The sequence below is a fragment of the Chiloscyllium plagiosum genome, unplaced genomic scaffold, assembly GCF_037043375.1.
Source record: "Chiloscyllium plagiosum isolate Xiang-an unplaced genomic scaffold, Cpla_swu_hap1 HiC_scaffold_5, whole genome shotgun sequence".
In the NCBI taxonomy this organism is placed as follows: Eukaryota; Metazoa; Chordata; class Chondrichthyes; order Orectolobiformes; family Hemiscylliidae; genus Chiloscyllium; species Chiloscyllium plagiosum.
Window position 1 is genome coordinate 127,671,572 of NW_028270143.1, and position 16,856 is coordinate 127,688,427.

The following is a 16,856-nucleotide window of genomic DNA, read 5'->3' on the forward strand; positions in this document are numbered from 1 at the left end:
GGAATACTGCTGAGTAATTCACCACCTGATTCCCTAAAGCCTGTCCATCATCTACAAAGCACAAATCAAGGAGTACAATGGAATACTCCCCACTTGCATGGATGATTGTAGCTCCAACAACACTCCAGCTTTACACCATTCAGGACAAGGAGAAAGTGAGGACTGCAGATGCCGGAGATCCAAGTCGAAGAGTGTGTTGCTGGAAAAGCATAGCCGGTTAGGCAGCATCTGAGGAGCAGGAGAGTCGACATTTTGAGCTTAAGCCCTTCATCAGGAATGAGGGGTGGCCCAAGGGGGTTGAGAAAAATGGGAGGTAGAGCTGGGGGAAGGTAGCTGGGAATGCGACAGGTAGGTGAAGGTGATAGGTTGGAGAGGAGGGTGGAAAAGAAGATGGACAGGTAGGACAGTTCAAAAAGGCAGTGCTGAGTTGGAAGGTTGGATCTGGGATAAAGTGGGGGGAGGGAAATGAGGAAACTGATGAAATCTACATTGATCCTGTGTGGTTGGAGAGTCCTAAGGCAGAAGATGAGGTGCTCTTCCTCAAGGTGTAGCATGGCTAAAGTTCGGTGGTGGAGGCGGCCTTGGACTTGCATGTCCTTGGTGGAGTGGGTGAATTTACTAACTGCATCTGTCCCAAAGACGTTCTCTGAAACATTCTGCAAGTTGGTATCCTGTCTCCCCAGTGTAGAGGAGACCACATCAAGAGTAACAGACATACTAGATTATGTGGAAGTACAAGTAAATCTGTCAGACATAGAATAATTCTTTGGGACCTTGGATGGAGGTGAGGTGGGAGGTGTGGGTGCAGGTTTTGCACTACTTGCATTATCTCCCAGACTATCCCATAGCCTCAGGAGATCTCTCATCAATTGCTTCCAACATCATAGGCCAAGAACCGTGCACCATCCAGGTCAGGGAAATTATGATGCGGTGAGGCATGACTTAGGATGTGTGGCTTGGAAACCGTGCACCATGCCACCTACCTGGTGGCATTGCTTGTCAAAGATAGTATTACAGTGGTGGAAAGGACGATGGATGAGTACTTGCCATCTGAGGTAGTTTGGGCTGAGGTTAGGAATAGGAAAGGTGAGGTCACCCTGTTAGGAGTCTTTTACAGGCCTCCTAATAGTCCTAGAATCATTGAAGGAAGGATAGGGAAGGTGATTCAGGAGATGAGTGACAGTAATAGGGTGGTTGTTATGGGGGACTTCAACTTTCCTGATATTGATTGGGAAAGCTATAGCTCAAGTTCGTTAGATGGGTCAGTGTTTGTTCAATGTGTGCAGGAGAGTTTCCTGACACAACATGTAGACAGGCCAAAAAGAGGTGAGGCCATACTGGATTTGGTTCTGGGTAACGAACCAGGCCAGGTGTTAGAATTAGAGGTAGGTGAGCACTTTGGGGACAGTGACCATAATTCGGTGATTTTTACTCTCGTGATGGAGAGGGATAAGTGTGTACTACAGGGCAAGAGTTATAGCTGGGGTCAGGGGAATTATGATGCGGTGAGGCATGACTTAGGATGTGTGGCTTGGAAAAGTAGACTCCAAGGCAAGAGTGTAAATGATATGTGGAGCTTGTTCAAGGAGCAACTATTGAGTGTCCTTGATAATTATGTACCTGTCAGGCAGGGAGGAAAGGGTCGTGCGAGGGAGCCGTGGTTTAATAAGGAATTGGAATCCCTTGTTAAATGGAAGAGGGCGGCCTATCTCAAGATGAGACGTGAAGGTTCAATTGGGGCGATTGAGAGTTGTAGGGTAGCCAGGAAGGACCTGAAGAGAGAGCTAAGAGCAGCAAGGAGGGGACATGAAAGGTCCTTAGTCGGTAGGATTAGGGAAAACCCTAAGGCTTTCTATAGGTATGTTAGGAATAAAAGAATGACTAGGGTAGGAATAGGTCCAGTCAAGGATAGTAGTGGGAAGTTGCGTGTGGAGGCGGAAGAGATTGGGGAGACACTGAATGAATACTTTTCTTCAGTATTTACTCAGGAACAGGGCATTGTCGTCGATGTGAATACTGAGTCACAAATAAGTAGAATGGATGGCTTTGAGGTATGTAGAGAAGAGGTGTTGGAAATCCTGGAAAAGGTGAAAATAGATAAGTCCCCTGGGCCTGATGGCATTTATCCTAGGATTCTCTGGGAAGCAAGGGAGGAGATTGCAGAGCCATTGGCCTTGATTTTTATGTCCTCTTTGTCTACAGGAGTAGTGCCAGAAGACTGGAGGATAGCAAATGTGGTTCCCTTGTTCAAAAAGGGGAGTAGGGATAACCCTAGTAACTATAGGCCGGTGAGTCTCACTTCTGTTGTGGGCAAAGTCTTCGAGAGAATTGTAAGGGATAGGATTTATGCACATCTGGATAGGAATAATGTGATCAAGGATAGTCAGCATGGTTTTGTGAAGGGCAGGTCGTGCCTCACAAACCTTATTGAATTCTTTGAAAAGGTGACGAAGGAGGTTGATGAGGGGAAAGTGGTAGATGTGGTATATATGGATTTTAGTAAGGCGTTTGATAAGGTTCCCCATGGTAGGCTACTGCAGAAAATACGGAGATATGGCATTGAGGGTGAGTTGGAGGTTTGGATTAGGAATTGGCTGGATGGAAGAAGACAGGGTAGTAGTTGATGGCAAAGTTTCTTCATGGAGTGCCGTCACTAGCGGTGTTCCGCAAGGATCTGTTTTGGGACCATTGCTGTTTGTCATTTTTATAAATGACCTGGAAGAGGGGTTAGAAGGTTGGGTGAGCAAGTTTGCGGATGATACGAAAGTCGGAGGAGTTGTTGACAGTGAGGAAGGATGTGGCAGGTTACAGCAGGATATAGAGAAGCTGCAGAGCTGGGCAGAAAGGTGGCAAATGGAATTCAATGTAGCTAAGTGTGAGGTGATTCACTTTCGGAAGAATAACAAAAAGATGGGGTACTGGGTTAATGGTCGGATACTTGGTAGTGTGGATGAGCAGAGGGATCTTGGTGTCCATGTACACAGATCTCTGAAAGTTGCCACCCAGGTAAATAGTGCGGTGAGGAAGGCATATGGCGTATTGGCTTTTATTGGTAGAGGAATTGAGTTCCGGAGTCCTGAGGTCATGATGCAGTTGTATAAGACTCTGGTGCGGCCGCATCTGGAATATTGTGTGCAGTTTTGGTCGCCATACTATAGGAAGGATGTGGAGGCACTGGAACGGGTGCAGAGGAGATTTACCAGGATGTTGCCTGGTATGGAAGGAAGATCGTATGAGGAAAGACTGAGACACCTGGGGCTGTTTTCATTAGAGAAAAGAAGGTTTAGGGGTGACTTGATTGAGGTGTACAAGATGATTAGGGGGTTAGATAGGGTTGACAGTGTGAACCTTTTCCCGCGTATGGAGTCGGGTATTACAAGGGGGCATAGCTTTAAATTAAGGGGGGGTAGGTATAGGACTGAAGTTAGGGGTAGGTTCTTCACTCAGCGAGTTGTAAGTTCATGGAATGCCCTGCCAGTAGCAGTGGTGGACTCTCCCTCTTTATGGGCATTTAAGTGGGCATTGGATAGGTATATGGAGGATAGTGGGTTAGTATAGGTTAGGTGGGCTTGGATCGGCGCAACATCGAGGGCCAAAGGGCCTGTACTGCGCTGTATTCTTCTATCTATGTTCTATGTACCTTCTATCCAAAATTTACAAACCTGACTGACCCGGTCGACTCATTTGCCTCAGCCTGCTCCTGCCCTGCGAAACTTATCTCTGCATACCTTGACACTGTCCTGTCCCCTTTGGTCCAGGATCTTCCCACATACGTTCAGGACACCACCCACTCCCTCCATCTCCATGACTTTCATTTCCCCAGCCTCCAAGCCCTTATCTTCACCATGGACACCCAAGGCCTCCAAGACGTAGATTTCTTCCTCTTCTCCCAACATTTTTCCTTCAAATTCTCCCACTTCTGCCAGACCAAAGGGATAGTCATGGGCACCAGCTATGCTTGCCACTTTGTCAGATAAGTGGAACAGTCCATCTTCCGCAGCTACACTGGCACCATTCCTCACCATTTTCTTCTGCTAAATCAATGACTGTATCAGCACCACGTCATACACTCAAAGGTTGAACAGTTCATTGACTTCACAAACACCTTCTACCATGACCTCCAAGTTAACCTGGATCATCTTGGACACCTCCCTTCCCTTCCTGGACCACCTCCCTTCCCTTCCTGACATCTATGTGCACTGTGCTGCTGCAGTCTCCTGAACACGGTGTAGACTTGGTGTTGGAGTGGTGGAGGCTGGTACAATTACAACATTTAAAAGGCTTCTGGATGGGTATATGAATAGGAAAGGATTGAAGGGATCTGGGAGCAAATGCTGACAAATGGGACTAGATTAGATTGGGATGTCTGGTTGGTATGAAGAGTTGGACCAAAGGGGTCTGTTTCAGTGCTGTACAGCTCTGACTCTAATTTACTTTGATGCTAATATATTAATATATTTTCTTTCCTCTTCCACAGACCAAGTATGACTTTACTTCTTGTATGGGTGTGATGTTGGTGTCTGTAGTTGTGCTGCTGTTCTTCGGAATTCTGTGCATTTTTATCCAGAACAAGATTCTCCAGATTGTGTATGCTTCTGTCGGTGCATTGATCTTCACAGTGGTAAGTGTGAATTCTTTTTAAAGGTTTCATTTTAGTGAGCAAATCATTTCAACCTTTAAGAAAACACCCACTTGAGGTGGTTTGTACCTTTTGCAGCACAGTCATGGGTTTTACAGATTGTCTTTCAAAGGATTAAATTTTCCACATTAATGCCTCAGTCATTATTTTGTAATTTAGTCAGTAAAAGCTACCATTTTGATTTTATGTGACTTAACATAGAATGACACTCATTCACACCCCAGTTTACCATTACCGAGTTCTTGCTGGATAAAAGGAATGAATTTGTATTTGTTGGAAGCCTTTTACATCTGGCTGTTCCATAATGCTTTACTGCAAACAAACTACTTTTTGAACGTAGCCATTGTTGTATGGGGTAACTAAGGCAATGTAGTAGCCAACTAACACATTGACAACTTGCAGAAAAAGTAGTGACCAGGTAATCTGAGTGTAATATTGGATTAGGGATGAATACTCACCAGAAAAATGTCTTCTGCTCTTCCAGAAGAAAACAGTGTGATTCAGACTTTTTAATATTCTGGGGACCCAGGGTTCTATTCCCCCATGGCAGATGGTGGAAGTTGAATTCAGTTTTTACAAAAGAAAATCTGGAATTGAAAATCTAATAACAGCAAAATGCTGCTGATTGTCAGAAAAACACACCTGGTTCATTACTTTGCTTTTTAGGAAAGGAAACTGTTATCCTTGCCTCCGTTGGGCCTACATGTGACTCCAGACCCACAGCAATGTGGTTGACCTTTTAACAGCCCTCTGCCCATCCTAAACTGCCCAATGATGCTGGTCCTGCCAGTGATCCCTTCATCCTATGAACGCATAATAAAATACACCCAAAGGACAGGACTCCCTCCTCATCTGGAAGACTGAGACAAGGCCTATAATGGAATGGTCACTTCATTGGAGGCTATTGTACAAAATGTCTGTGGTGGCTCTCTGCTCTTCTTCCTTTCTTTAAAGGCCTGCACATCTTGCCCTGTTTATTCAATTTCTGTTTCAAAGCCACAGTTGAATCTGCATTCAGCACACTTGGACAATGCATTCCAGATTCTAATCAATCATTGTGTGCAGACTTTTTGCAGTTTGTCGGTTTAGATTTGCTTGTGCCTCTGAAGTGTAATTTGAACGAACAACCTTTTAACTTGAAGGCAAGAATGCTATCACAACCAACATTCTTGCAAAAAGGAATAAAAAGAAACTTTTCCTAGCTCCATAGTCACTCATTAGATTTAGTGGTTATTGCAGATTTCTCTAAATGAGATGCATTTGTTTGAGTATGATGTTTGGTGTCAATGCAGCCTGGAAAAAATGTAATAAGTATTATATACCTTTTTTCATTTGTGTTTGACATTAAACTATATTTAATAGATCCACTTAGATTTATCATAGGTTCTAGACCTTAAGTGGTACACTTCATGCAGATTCCACAGTAATGCATTTTAGTCGTTAAAACATGAACACATTTACTACAAAAGAATCTATTTTAAAAAATTACTTTTCATGTAAAGGTCATTTGAGACAATAGTATAGTAAGGTTCTTCATGTGACGAGCCATGTTTGCAGACTGACCAAATTGGCATCATTTAACAAGAGAAATAGCAGAGGATGACCATGTAACCTGTAAAGCTATCTAATATGATCTTTGACATTATCTGCACATGCTTGTTTAATATTTCCCTTTATCTCGAGCGATCAAGTATCTATCTGTTGTGGTCTGTATGTTGAATGATGGTGCACTCTTGATCCCTTTAAGACTCGCATGACTGAAGAAAAAGGAATATGTGTAAGCTATCAGCCCCCTCAAGCCAGCTGTGCCACTCAATATGATCGTGGCTGATCCAATATTCTTCATCTGCTTTCCTGCCTTTCACCAAAACCCTCTTTAACCAGCTAGGTGAAAAAAAAATCTATCTATCTCTGCCTTAAATGTACACAAGGATTTTGTCCCCACAGCTGTGTTCCTCAAGACAGTCCTCAAAATCGTCATCTCAGTTTAAAATCAGTGCCACTTTATTCTGAGTTTATGCCCTCTTGTAGACCTTCCCAAGAAGAGAAGCATTCTCCCAAAATTTACCTTCTTAGGCCCCCTAAGAATTATCTATTTCCTTTCATTGAAGGTCACCTCTTTGAAGAAATATCTCCTTGTCTCAGTGCTAAATGATCATTACCTCTATCCTGAAACTCTGGTTGCTTTAGAATCCCCAGCTAGAGGGAATAACATCCGTATATACTCTGCTAAACCTGTTTTTAATAATGTTGAATGTTTCCGTGAGATGATTCCTCATATTTCTGAGAAGAACCCTAATTGTCCTCATCGGACAACGTTTTCATCCAAGGGGTCCATCTAGTTAATCTGTCTGCACTGACTTGTGTAAATAATTCTCTAATATGGAAACAACAACATTCCAAATGTTTTCAAAGTCCAGTACAAATAAAGAATACTTGTACTGCTAATCCCCTTGCAATAAAGGCCAGTGTGACATTTGTCATCCTAATTGCTTGCTGTAACTGCATGATAATTGTTCCCTTGTATGGGTATACTTAAGTCTATCTGCACATCAATGTTTTTAAAATCATTCTTTCTATAATCAGGACTGAAGTAAATAAACTTGCTCTTCCTCATATGTGATGCCTTGTCACTCACTTGGCCTCTTTAGTTGTTTAGCTGATTTATGGGATGTGGACATTGCTGTTTGAACTGGCATTTATTGCATCCCTAATTGTTCGGATGGCAGCTGGTTTTTTAATTGAATTGAAATTCCACCATCTGCCATGGTGGGATTCAAACTAGTCTGCAGAAATATTACCTGTGTCTCTGGATTAACAATCCAGTGATAATACCCCTACATCTGCCTAAGTGGGATAGAACATAGAAGAATACAGCGCAGTACAGGCCCTTTGGCCCTCGATGTTGCGCCGATCCAAGCCCACCTAATCTACACTAGCCCACTATCCTCCATGTGCCTATCCAATGCCCGCTTAAATGCCCATAATGAGGGAGAGTCCACCACTCTACTGGCAGGGCATTCCAGGAACTCACGACTCGCTGAGTAAAGAACCTACCCCTAACATCTGTCCTATACCTACCCCCCCTTAATTTAAAGCTATGCCCCTTGTAATAGCTGACTCCATACGTGGAAAAAGATTCTCACTGTCGACCCTATCTAAACCCCTAATCATCTTGTACACCTCTATCAAGTCACCCCTAAACCTTCTTTTCTCTAATGAAAACAACCCCAAGTGCCTCAGCCTTTCCTCATACGATCTTCCTACCATACCAGGCAACATCCTGGTAAACCACCTCTGCACCCGTTCCGGTGCCTCTACATCCTTCCTATAGTATGGCAACCAAAACTGCACACAATACTCCAGATGTGGCCGCACGAGAGTCTTCTACAACTCCAACATGACCTCACGACTCCGGAACTCAATTCCTCTACCAATAAAAGCCAGTACGCCATATGCCTTCTTCACCACACTATTTACCTGGGTAGCAACTTTCAGAGATCTGTGTACATGGACACCAAGATCCCTCTGCTCATCCACACTACCAAGTATCCGACCATTAGCCCAGTACCCCATCTTTTTGTTACTCTTACCAAAGTGAATCACCTCACACTCGGCTACATTGAACTCCATTTGCCACCTTTCTGCCCAGCTCTGCAGCTTATCTATATCCCGCTGTAACCTGCCACATCCATCCTCACTGTCTACAACTCCTCCTTTCGTATCATCCGCAAACTTGCTCACCCAACCTTCTAACCCCTCCTCCAGGTCATTTGTAAAAATGACCAAACAGCAATGGTCCCAAAACAGATCCTTGCGGAACACCGCTAGTGACGGAACTCCAAGATGAACCTTTGCCATCAACTACTACCCTCTGCCTTCTTCCAGCCAGCCAACTCCTAATCCAAACCTCCAACTCACCCTCAATGCCATACCTCCGTATTTTATGCAGTAGTCTACCATGGGGAACCTTATCAAACGCCTTACTAAAATCCATATACACCACATCTACCGCTTTCCCCTCGTCCACCTCCTTAGGACGAGGGTAAAGCGGTATTTTCAAGTTGGCGATATTTTCAAGTTGGCAGGCTGTGATTAATGGTGTGCTGTAGAAATTCATCGGGTCTGATTTGTCAGGGTTTAATCCCTGAAGTCACTTGAGCTCGCTTTCTGGGAAATTGAGGTGATTAATCTCTGTACTGTTTCCTTTGGTTACACTATTTGTTTGGTATGTAACATGTCTTGTATAGACCCATTTATGTTCCAAAATAAATGCACCAAGATATATTCCAACTTGATTGTAGCTGTTAGTTGCCTTCTGGGGCATGCACACTCATCTAGGGAGCTATCTTGTATTTTAAGATCCAGTAATACAGCCTACATGATTACATCAAAATGCCCAGAAAACATTGTTCCACTGGGAAAATTAACAAGTTGACATGACTTTTTTTTTGGTTTTAATTGATGGATTGAACCTTTTCTGACATTAACACTTCACTCCAGTTACCTTGTTACTTTTTTGTGGATTAACAATTCCACAGTATATTTCCTATAACTAATTGTGATTACAGCCTCCTATGGTTTCTCAGTTAACTGTAGAACAAGGCAATATTTATAGATCTGCAGTATGTTGCTGTTGTTCACTATGACATAATAAAAACATGAGCATCAGAAAGATGGCACCCATTTGCTATTTCCTTGTGAAGCTGGGAGAATTGAAAAACTGGAGCAGCCATACTAGATTTTAAATGCTTAAGTGGGTAAGCGTTAATTCAAAATTTCACTGCCTTAAGTAAAACATACTCTCCTGAATGTAAAACAAAGACTAGGTCAGTTACTAAAATGTTACTTTTAAAGTCTCACTTGCTAATTGGGTTCTCAAACATGAGATTGAAGTTTTTATATAATACCCTATACATTTTTTTTTAAACTACCGTCATTTATGCTGTTTCTTTCTGGATGCAAATATGTTCTTGTGATTTCTGCCTTTGAGTAATTTCTTTGCTGTTGAAGTTTTTATTCTGAATATTAGCATACACTGTAATATACCCAATAGAGTATTGCAACTTCCTGTTAAAACATTTCAGTGATTTTCCCTGTTTTCCAACACATGCTTGCTTCCTGTTCATATTGTTCAATTTTACTAATCCTGATCTGTCTGAAATTTAGTGAAAGCTATCGAGAGCTTTTCCCTTTTTTCCACACTTGCTGATTTTTCTGTCTTTATATGTTGGAGAGAAATTCACAAGACACTTGAAGATAGCCAACAATAGTCACTGGTGTCTCCAACTATGCTGGGTGCAGCAAAGTTTAGCATAATAAAATAAAAATGGTTTTGGTGATCATAAATTCAATTTTAAATAATCACCATTGTCAGCTAAAGTATTTACAAGTTCAATAAATACCCCAGACTAGTTCACCAGAGACTTGCATTGGCTGATATTACAAAATAGAGGAAACATTAACAGGAGACGAGCTGTCCGGTCTAACTCTGTGCTCTTAATTCTTCTTCTGCAGTTTTTGGCCATTGATACACAGATGATCCTGGGGAACAAACAGCTGGTTATCAGTCCGGAAGAATATGTTTTTGCAGCACTCAACCTTTATACCGATATTATCAATATCTTTATGTTCCTCATGACCATCATTGGGAGTACCAGAGAGTGAGGTGTCAGCAGACGAGGAAATTTGATCCTAGTGCAGTGAAGAACTAACCTGAAGCCATCTTTTCTTTTATGTAGCCTAGGTTAAGGAATATTCCTTTTTGACTGGTATTGCCACTCATGTGAATAAGCATGTTTGCATGGATGGGCAAATGTGAATGTAACAGCTTCACTGTGGCCATCAGTGCATTCAGTCTCAGTTGCTGCTTGCAGCAGGTTCATGTAGATAATGGTATTCCTTTTTGCTCCTATTTTCCAGTGAGTTTAGGATTCACCTTTCTTAAAGATTAATCACATCGTTTATTTAAAAATAATTGGAGCTTCTTCTGCAGAGGAGTGAGATTGGCACTGTCCTGCAAAACACCACTTGTACACTTTATTAAGTTAATAATGAACTGAAGTATTTGGCTTTGGAATTTAAACCAACCAAGTGTGTAAAATATTTAATCTGGATTTATTTAATCTTAAGTTAATTAGAACAATATATGCACAGTTTGCAAATCAGTGAAATTAACCTACTAAATGTGAAACCTATTACATTGTGAATTATACTATAACCTGATTTAAGTCAGAAAAGTATAGCTTTTAATGCACCAATCTTGCTGACCTATACAGTTCATATATATATCAAATGAATAGGTTGTAATATTGGAGGATGTTGGATTGATGAGAAGGTGGCATGGTTAATTTGAATTACTTATCTAATATTGTCCAAATCCAGTAGTTTATTTTGGGTTCTTGAAGAACTAGCTTAATAAAAATGCTGGAAGTCAGGTTTATCCTTGAATGAAGTCAATATTTAAATTACTGAACATTAGAATTGGACTTTTCCAAAAAAACTGGTTATATTTACTGTTGAGAGCTAGGAGTTTGCTTTAAAAACTGCAGACTAGAGTTCGACACAAATGAATTCTCTGTAGCTTATATTTGTTTTGATTAATAAATGAAATGGGCTGTTTGGCTAGCTGCCTTGAATATGCTCAGGAGAATCAGTATTGTTGAAAAATACCCTGAAGCTGCTTGATGGCACTGTAACTGAGGGATTGCATTGCATTGCTTTTTTAACTGTGGATTTATGATACCTGCATGTATGAAGAGATTAGTATGAAGCTTTTCCATGGTTGTATTATTTATTAGTCGCATCAGATTAAAGAGCTAGCACTTTTGGAAAGCATTTCACAAACACCTTTTTTAATTTCTAAATGTTTTTCAGTCTTTAGCTCATCAGACAATCTTTGAAAAACTGGCATTTGTTAGATTTAAAATACTTTTGTTAGATACCTGCCCTTTTTCTCACTTAAACTAATTTGACCATCAGAAGCTACCAAATAAGGATTTGCTAATTATAGTTGGGGCTGATAGAATGAAAAGGGAACTCTTCATTAAGATTCATTTATTCAATGTTTTGTGACACATCTAATTCCTCCAGTGAAATTATCATGTAGGGTTAACTGTAATATACATTTCTGTATTCACTAAAGCATTGGTGTGATCAATCATGGGACCATGTATTAGGAACTATTCTACTGAACCAGATGATTCAGATTTGCATGTACGTAGGTAGAAAAATTCTGTAAATGTGCATGAGGTAATCAAGGATTTGATTTGCTTAAGTGTTAAGGCAGCTGGTCTAAACAATTCATATTTAGGGAAATAGATTGCTTTGTTAAATGAGAGAGAAGACTATTTAAATAATGAAGATATTTTTTGACTGTGAACCCAAACTTGTAGGAAAAAAAATGCATGAGTAAAAACTAATTTTTGCTGTAATGATTGGCAAAGTCTGCTGTAGTATTTGAACAGGTTGAATTTTGGATATTTCGTTCTGTGAACTGTTTACGTTTTTAAGAACAAGGCTACATACATTTTTCATTTTGAGAGCTGTGAGAATAATTCACATTCTGCTTTTGAGGTATATAATCTTAATACAACAAAATAAAGATCCTTTCTTCAAGCAAACATATTTTTGTTTTAAAACGATACTTGCTTTCAAAAATGACAGCAAGCTAAGTTAAACTTCATTGAATGCCTCGTCCTTTTGAAAATAAATTTAAGACTTACATTGATGGAGCAGAGTGGGCAATTTATTTCCTGCTGACCTGAAGGCTTACTAATATTATCAGGCAACCATTTTAGAATTAGTTTGCATTATAATCTTGAATTTTTCTTGTTGCTAACAAAACCAGTGCCCTGAAATCCTTTATTGAAACTGTTGGAAATATTGTAAATAAGCAGTATAATATTTTGAAACTGATTTCACTATGGCAAAAGTTGCAATGTTTGAGAATCTGACGTCATTAGGGATCTCCTCTGTCAGTAACCTGTTTAATTTTATCTGACAGCATATGATGCTGACATTGGTTATCCAAATTTATGGACAACTTGTACTTTTTTTGGGGTATGAAACAGGCAATTTAGCTTAAGCTCTACACAAACCGCTTCCTCTACCTTCTATATCTCTCTTTATCAACTTAGTTTTTTATCTCAAACTTTGATGATTACATGAACAGATGAGGAAAAAAAATTACTTTGTGTCATGCCACATGCTCCTTTATCTAACTAGGGCAGGCTAATGCCAAGAGATTGATCAAATACAGATTAACATTCTGATTTTTGCTCATTTTCCCATCTCTTGAAATTTCAGTATCATAATATAATCAAATTTATAAACTTCTATGGATATACAGTCCTGCTCGAGTTGATATGATTGTGATGCTGCTTGTCCTTGATCCTTTCCTGTGGAATTAGGCCTTTTGTCATGTTAAACCGCCTGGTAGTCTGTGTAGTGAGGCCAAATAAAACAATGAAGATTTGAACTGTTTAACATCTGGAAATCAAACAGTTCTCTCCTGTTTGTGGTATTGTTAATATCATTTTGTATCAACCTATTTATTGAGAATTTTATTTTGAGATGTAATGAATTAGCATTTCACTCAAGTCCTCATCTCCTCCTGTTTTTCTTGTGTCCCTCATCTCTTCTGATCTGAGTTTTTTTTGTGAAACCTTAGCCAAGTACTTAGTGAGCTTGTGATAATATCAATTGTGGCACCAAGAAGGCAATTTCCATTCTTTTGCATGGGTGAAATGAAGGAAAATATGGCACAACAATAGCAAAAATTGTCCTTGCAAGATTAGGATAAGAATTGCATTAAAGTAGATTGAGGAGCTGATCTTGGCCAATATCTTGTTTCATATTTCCCGTGTGTGTGTGTGTGTGTGTGTATATATACTCCTGATTCTTATCAAAATAAGAGCATGTTCTGTTTGTGCGCAGATTACCTTTAATGGTTATCTTTATTGTGAGCATAAAACATTGTTACAGAAAAACATGGAATTCATTAAAATTAGGGAATCTTAAATATAATTTGTATGTTCATCTCCATTCTGGAACCTAATCATTCTGGTAATCTAATTTCACAATGTCTTTACTAAACTATCGAATACATTTTAGATGTATAAAGCAATTCTGGCAACAGATGAATTTTCATTTGTCTCCGACTCATTGTATTTAATGGTTGATTTTAATTCACATTTGGTTACTAATCAGATTTTTCAGTATATTGAGTGAAGCAATTATTTACATCAGAGCTATTTTCTTTATTTCACATGTTGAAAAGATTCTAAAAACAAGACTAACTATTGTACTAGTTTTAGCTGACTTTTAATTTTCTGAAGTTTAATTTTCAAATATGCTGTTTTGAACTAAACAGATCCTAAATATATGGTATTTATAAGATTATCAATATTTAATACCACAAATCGTTTTTGCACAACCTTTTTAAACCTGTTCAATGCAACCTCTCAGTGTTCTAAAATAACACTTTTAAACAGGTTAAGATTTAGTATTTTTTTCTGAAGTAAAATTGACACTCCTGAATTTTGTTTTTTGTACTCCATGAACTATGGAACTCCCATGTTTTGAGATTTTCATGTTTAGATTCTTGGGTTCAATGAGCTTTTTGTGTCAAAATGAAAATACAAGGTTTACACCTCGGAAGTTATGATCTATCCCCTTACATTAAATTGGCTATAATATCAAATCTCCTCTGTTCAGTCTTTTAAACTCCGTGTTTGCCATTGAATTTAATTAATGCTGATCTGATGAAACAATGTGATTGCTAGAGGTCTGCAGGTAAATGCATTTTTGACTTCAGATATGTTCTGTATTGCTATATTAACGTTGCAGTAATTAAATTTGAATAAAGTTTTAATGCACTGTAGTCGTTTCTTTTTTTTTTTTGGAAACTAGCTGAACCAACTGTTGAAAGTTCCATTTTAAGTTTTGGTTTGTTTTGACATTTGCAACCGAGAAACAGTCCTGTGTACTTCCTTTTAAATGCATAAGTTTTGCTTGTTAATTTTTTGCTTTTTTTTTGTAGTTATTAACTTATCTAGTAAGCCACCGTATGGTTTTCTTATAGAAAATAAATGAATGCAGTTGTATCTACATTTAGTCTTTACTACTCTTTCAGCACCCAGCCAACACACAAATGTTGTCCTGTGTGGTTTAACTAGATTTACCTGTCTGCTAAAAGCCAGGTGTGGCAAGCAATGAGAATAGTTAAATGGATCTGTTGTTTAGGATTGGCTAAAGTTCTACACTTGTGCCTCATCTAGTGATGAATAGTAGCAGTGACCATTAAATGAATTGAGGATGTTGCATATACAATTTCCTCAATGGTGGGGAGTCCAGAATGTCTCCTGTTAAGAAAAAGCTGAAACATTTATGAACATATTCATGAAATGGAGGAAGATGGGTTTTTTGAATACATCATAGTTTATACTTAACTCCTAACGAAGCTTCTCCAACACAAGCATCAACCCAGCAATGTGCAAATTTCTCGATAATATCTTGTTTGCGACACTTGGGGAAAATTCAGTTTAGCAAATTTATAGCATTTATCTGTGTCTCAACCATGAACAAAGTGATAGGTGTCATTAGGGCAGCAAGTAATTGGCAAAACTTTGGTTCCTCCAGGATCAATGATCCTGACCATACTAAGCCTTGATTGAAATGTTGTGCTGCATTCCAGTGATTTATCTTGCTGTCCAAGTAGTATTAGATCTAGTGTGGCATCAAGAACCCTACTAAAATTTAAGTCAAAGGAATTGGGAAAATCTTGTCAGTTATTTAACAAAAAGGAAGATGATTGGAGTCCAGTCACCTCCGCTCAGTGTTACAAAATATAATAATGTGAATTCAGAGCAAAGGTACACTGCTTCATCCAATGAGGTCATGGTTGATAGGTTGCATTTTTAACTTCCACATTCCTACATACCCATAATTTAAGATTCCCTTGCCCAACAAGGATAATGTTATCTATCTTGGTCTGAAATTATATTCCATGATCTGCTGCCTCTGTGTCTGGGGCAAAATTCCAAAGTTGCGCAACCCTGAGAGAATTTCTCCTCTCAAAAAAGGTGACTTCTAACTTTTAAACTGTGCCCCTTACTTATGGACTTTCTTTCCATCTTCATTTTATCAAGACCATTCAGAATGCTGTTGACTTCAGTTGAATCAGCCAAACACTCCCCTAAACTTCAGTGGAACTTTTTACTAACTTACTATTGATATTTGGAATTAGTGAATCTTCTGAATCAAGAGGAGATGTTGACCCAGTAATATTATACTGTTAATCCAGAGACTGCTAGAGATAATGATCTGGATCTGGAATGAAGAATCTGACTGAAAACTATTGTTGACTGTCAGAAAAACCACCATGGGTTCACTAATGCCCTTTAGGGAAGGAAATCTGGTCTACATGTGACTCTAGACCCAAAGAAACTCCCTTTTGAAATGGCTCAGCAAGCTATGCTGACATATCATTGCCACAAAGTCTCAAATGAAACCAGATGGATCTCCTAGCATTGACCTGGCCATCGAATTCACCATCCCTGAATTTGTCCTGTCCCACCAGCAGAACTGACCTAGCACAGTAGTATACAGTCAGGAGAGAGATGTCCTGGATGTCCTCCGCATTTGACTCTAGACCCCATGATGTCTTGTGGCTTCAGATTAAACGTGGGCACGGAAACATCTTGCCTTGGAAGACTAAGCAATACTTCATGTTGAACATTGAGGAAGCAGTGGGTGGCAACACCAAGAAATGTACTCTGGGTGGGGAATTTTAATGTCCATCCCAAAAGTGGTTTGGCAGCAGTATCACTGATTGAGCTGGTCAGGTCCTAAAGAGCATAGCTGCTAGACTGGGTCTGCAGCAGGTAGTGAGGGAACCAACGAAAGGAAAAAAACATCCTTGACCACATCCTTACCAATTGCTAATTGCAGCTGCATCTGTCCATGACAGTATTAGTGACCACTGCAGAGTCTTTGGGCAGGCAAAGTCCTGCCTTCACATCGAGAATAGCCTCTACCATGTTGTGTGGCACTAACTTTGTGGTAAATGGGATAGAAACTGAACAGTTCAAACAATCCAAGAGTGGGCATCTGAGGTACTTTAGGCTATAAACAGCAGCAACATTGTACTCCATAATTGGTGACCTCAGCCTGCCATATCCCCTGCTCCACCAGGGTATCAATCCTGGTTCAATGG

The 16,856-nt window shown here is 39.7% G+C and overlaps 1 protein-coding gene across 2 annotated transcripts in view; it reads left to right on the forward strand.

The window, feature by feature from the left end:
• LOC122550186 (protein lifeguard 1) overlaps positions 1–14,522 on the forward strand; it is a 95,662-nt gene extending 81,140 nt beyond the window's left edge. For both annotated transcript variants that reach the window (XM_043690909.2, XM_043690908.2), the window contains 2 exons: positions 4,478–4,621; positions 10,157–14,522. In XM_043690909.2, the coding sequence (XP_043546844.1) occupies positions 4,478–4,621; positions 10,157–10,306 (294 nt within the window). In that variant the 3' untranslated portion in view covers positions 10,307–14,522. The remainder of the gene's footprint in view (positions 1–4,477; positions 4,622–10,156) is intronic.
• The last annotated feature ends 2,334 nt before the right edge of the window (positions 14,523–16,856 follow it).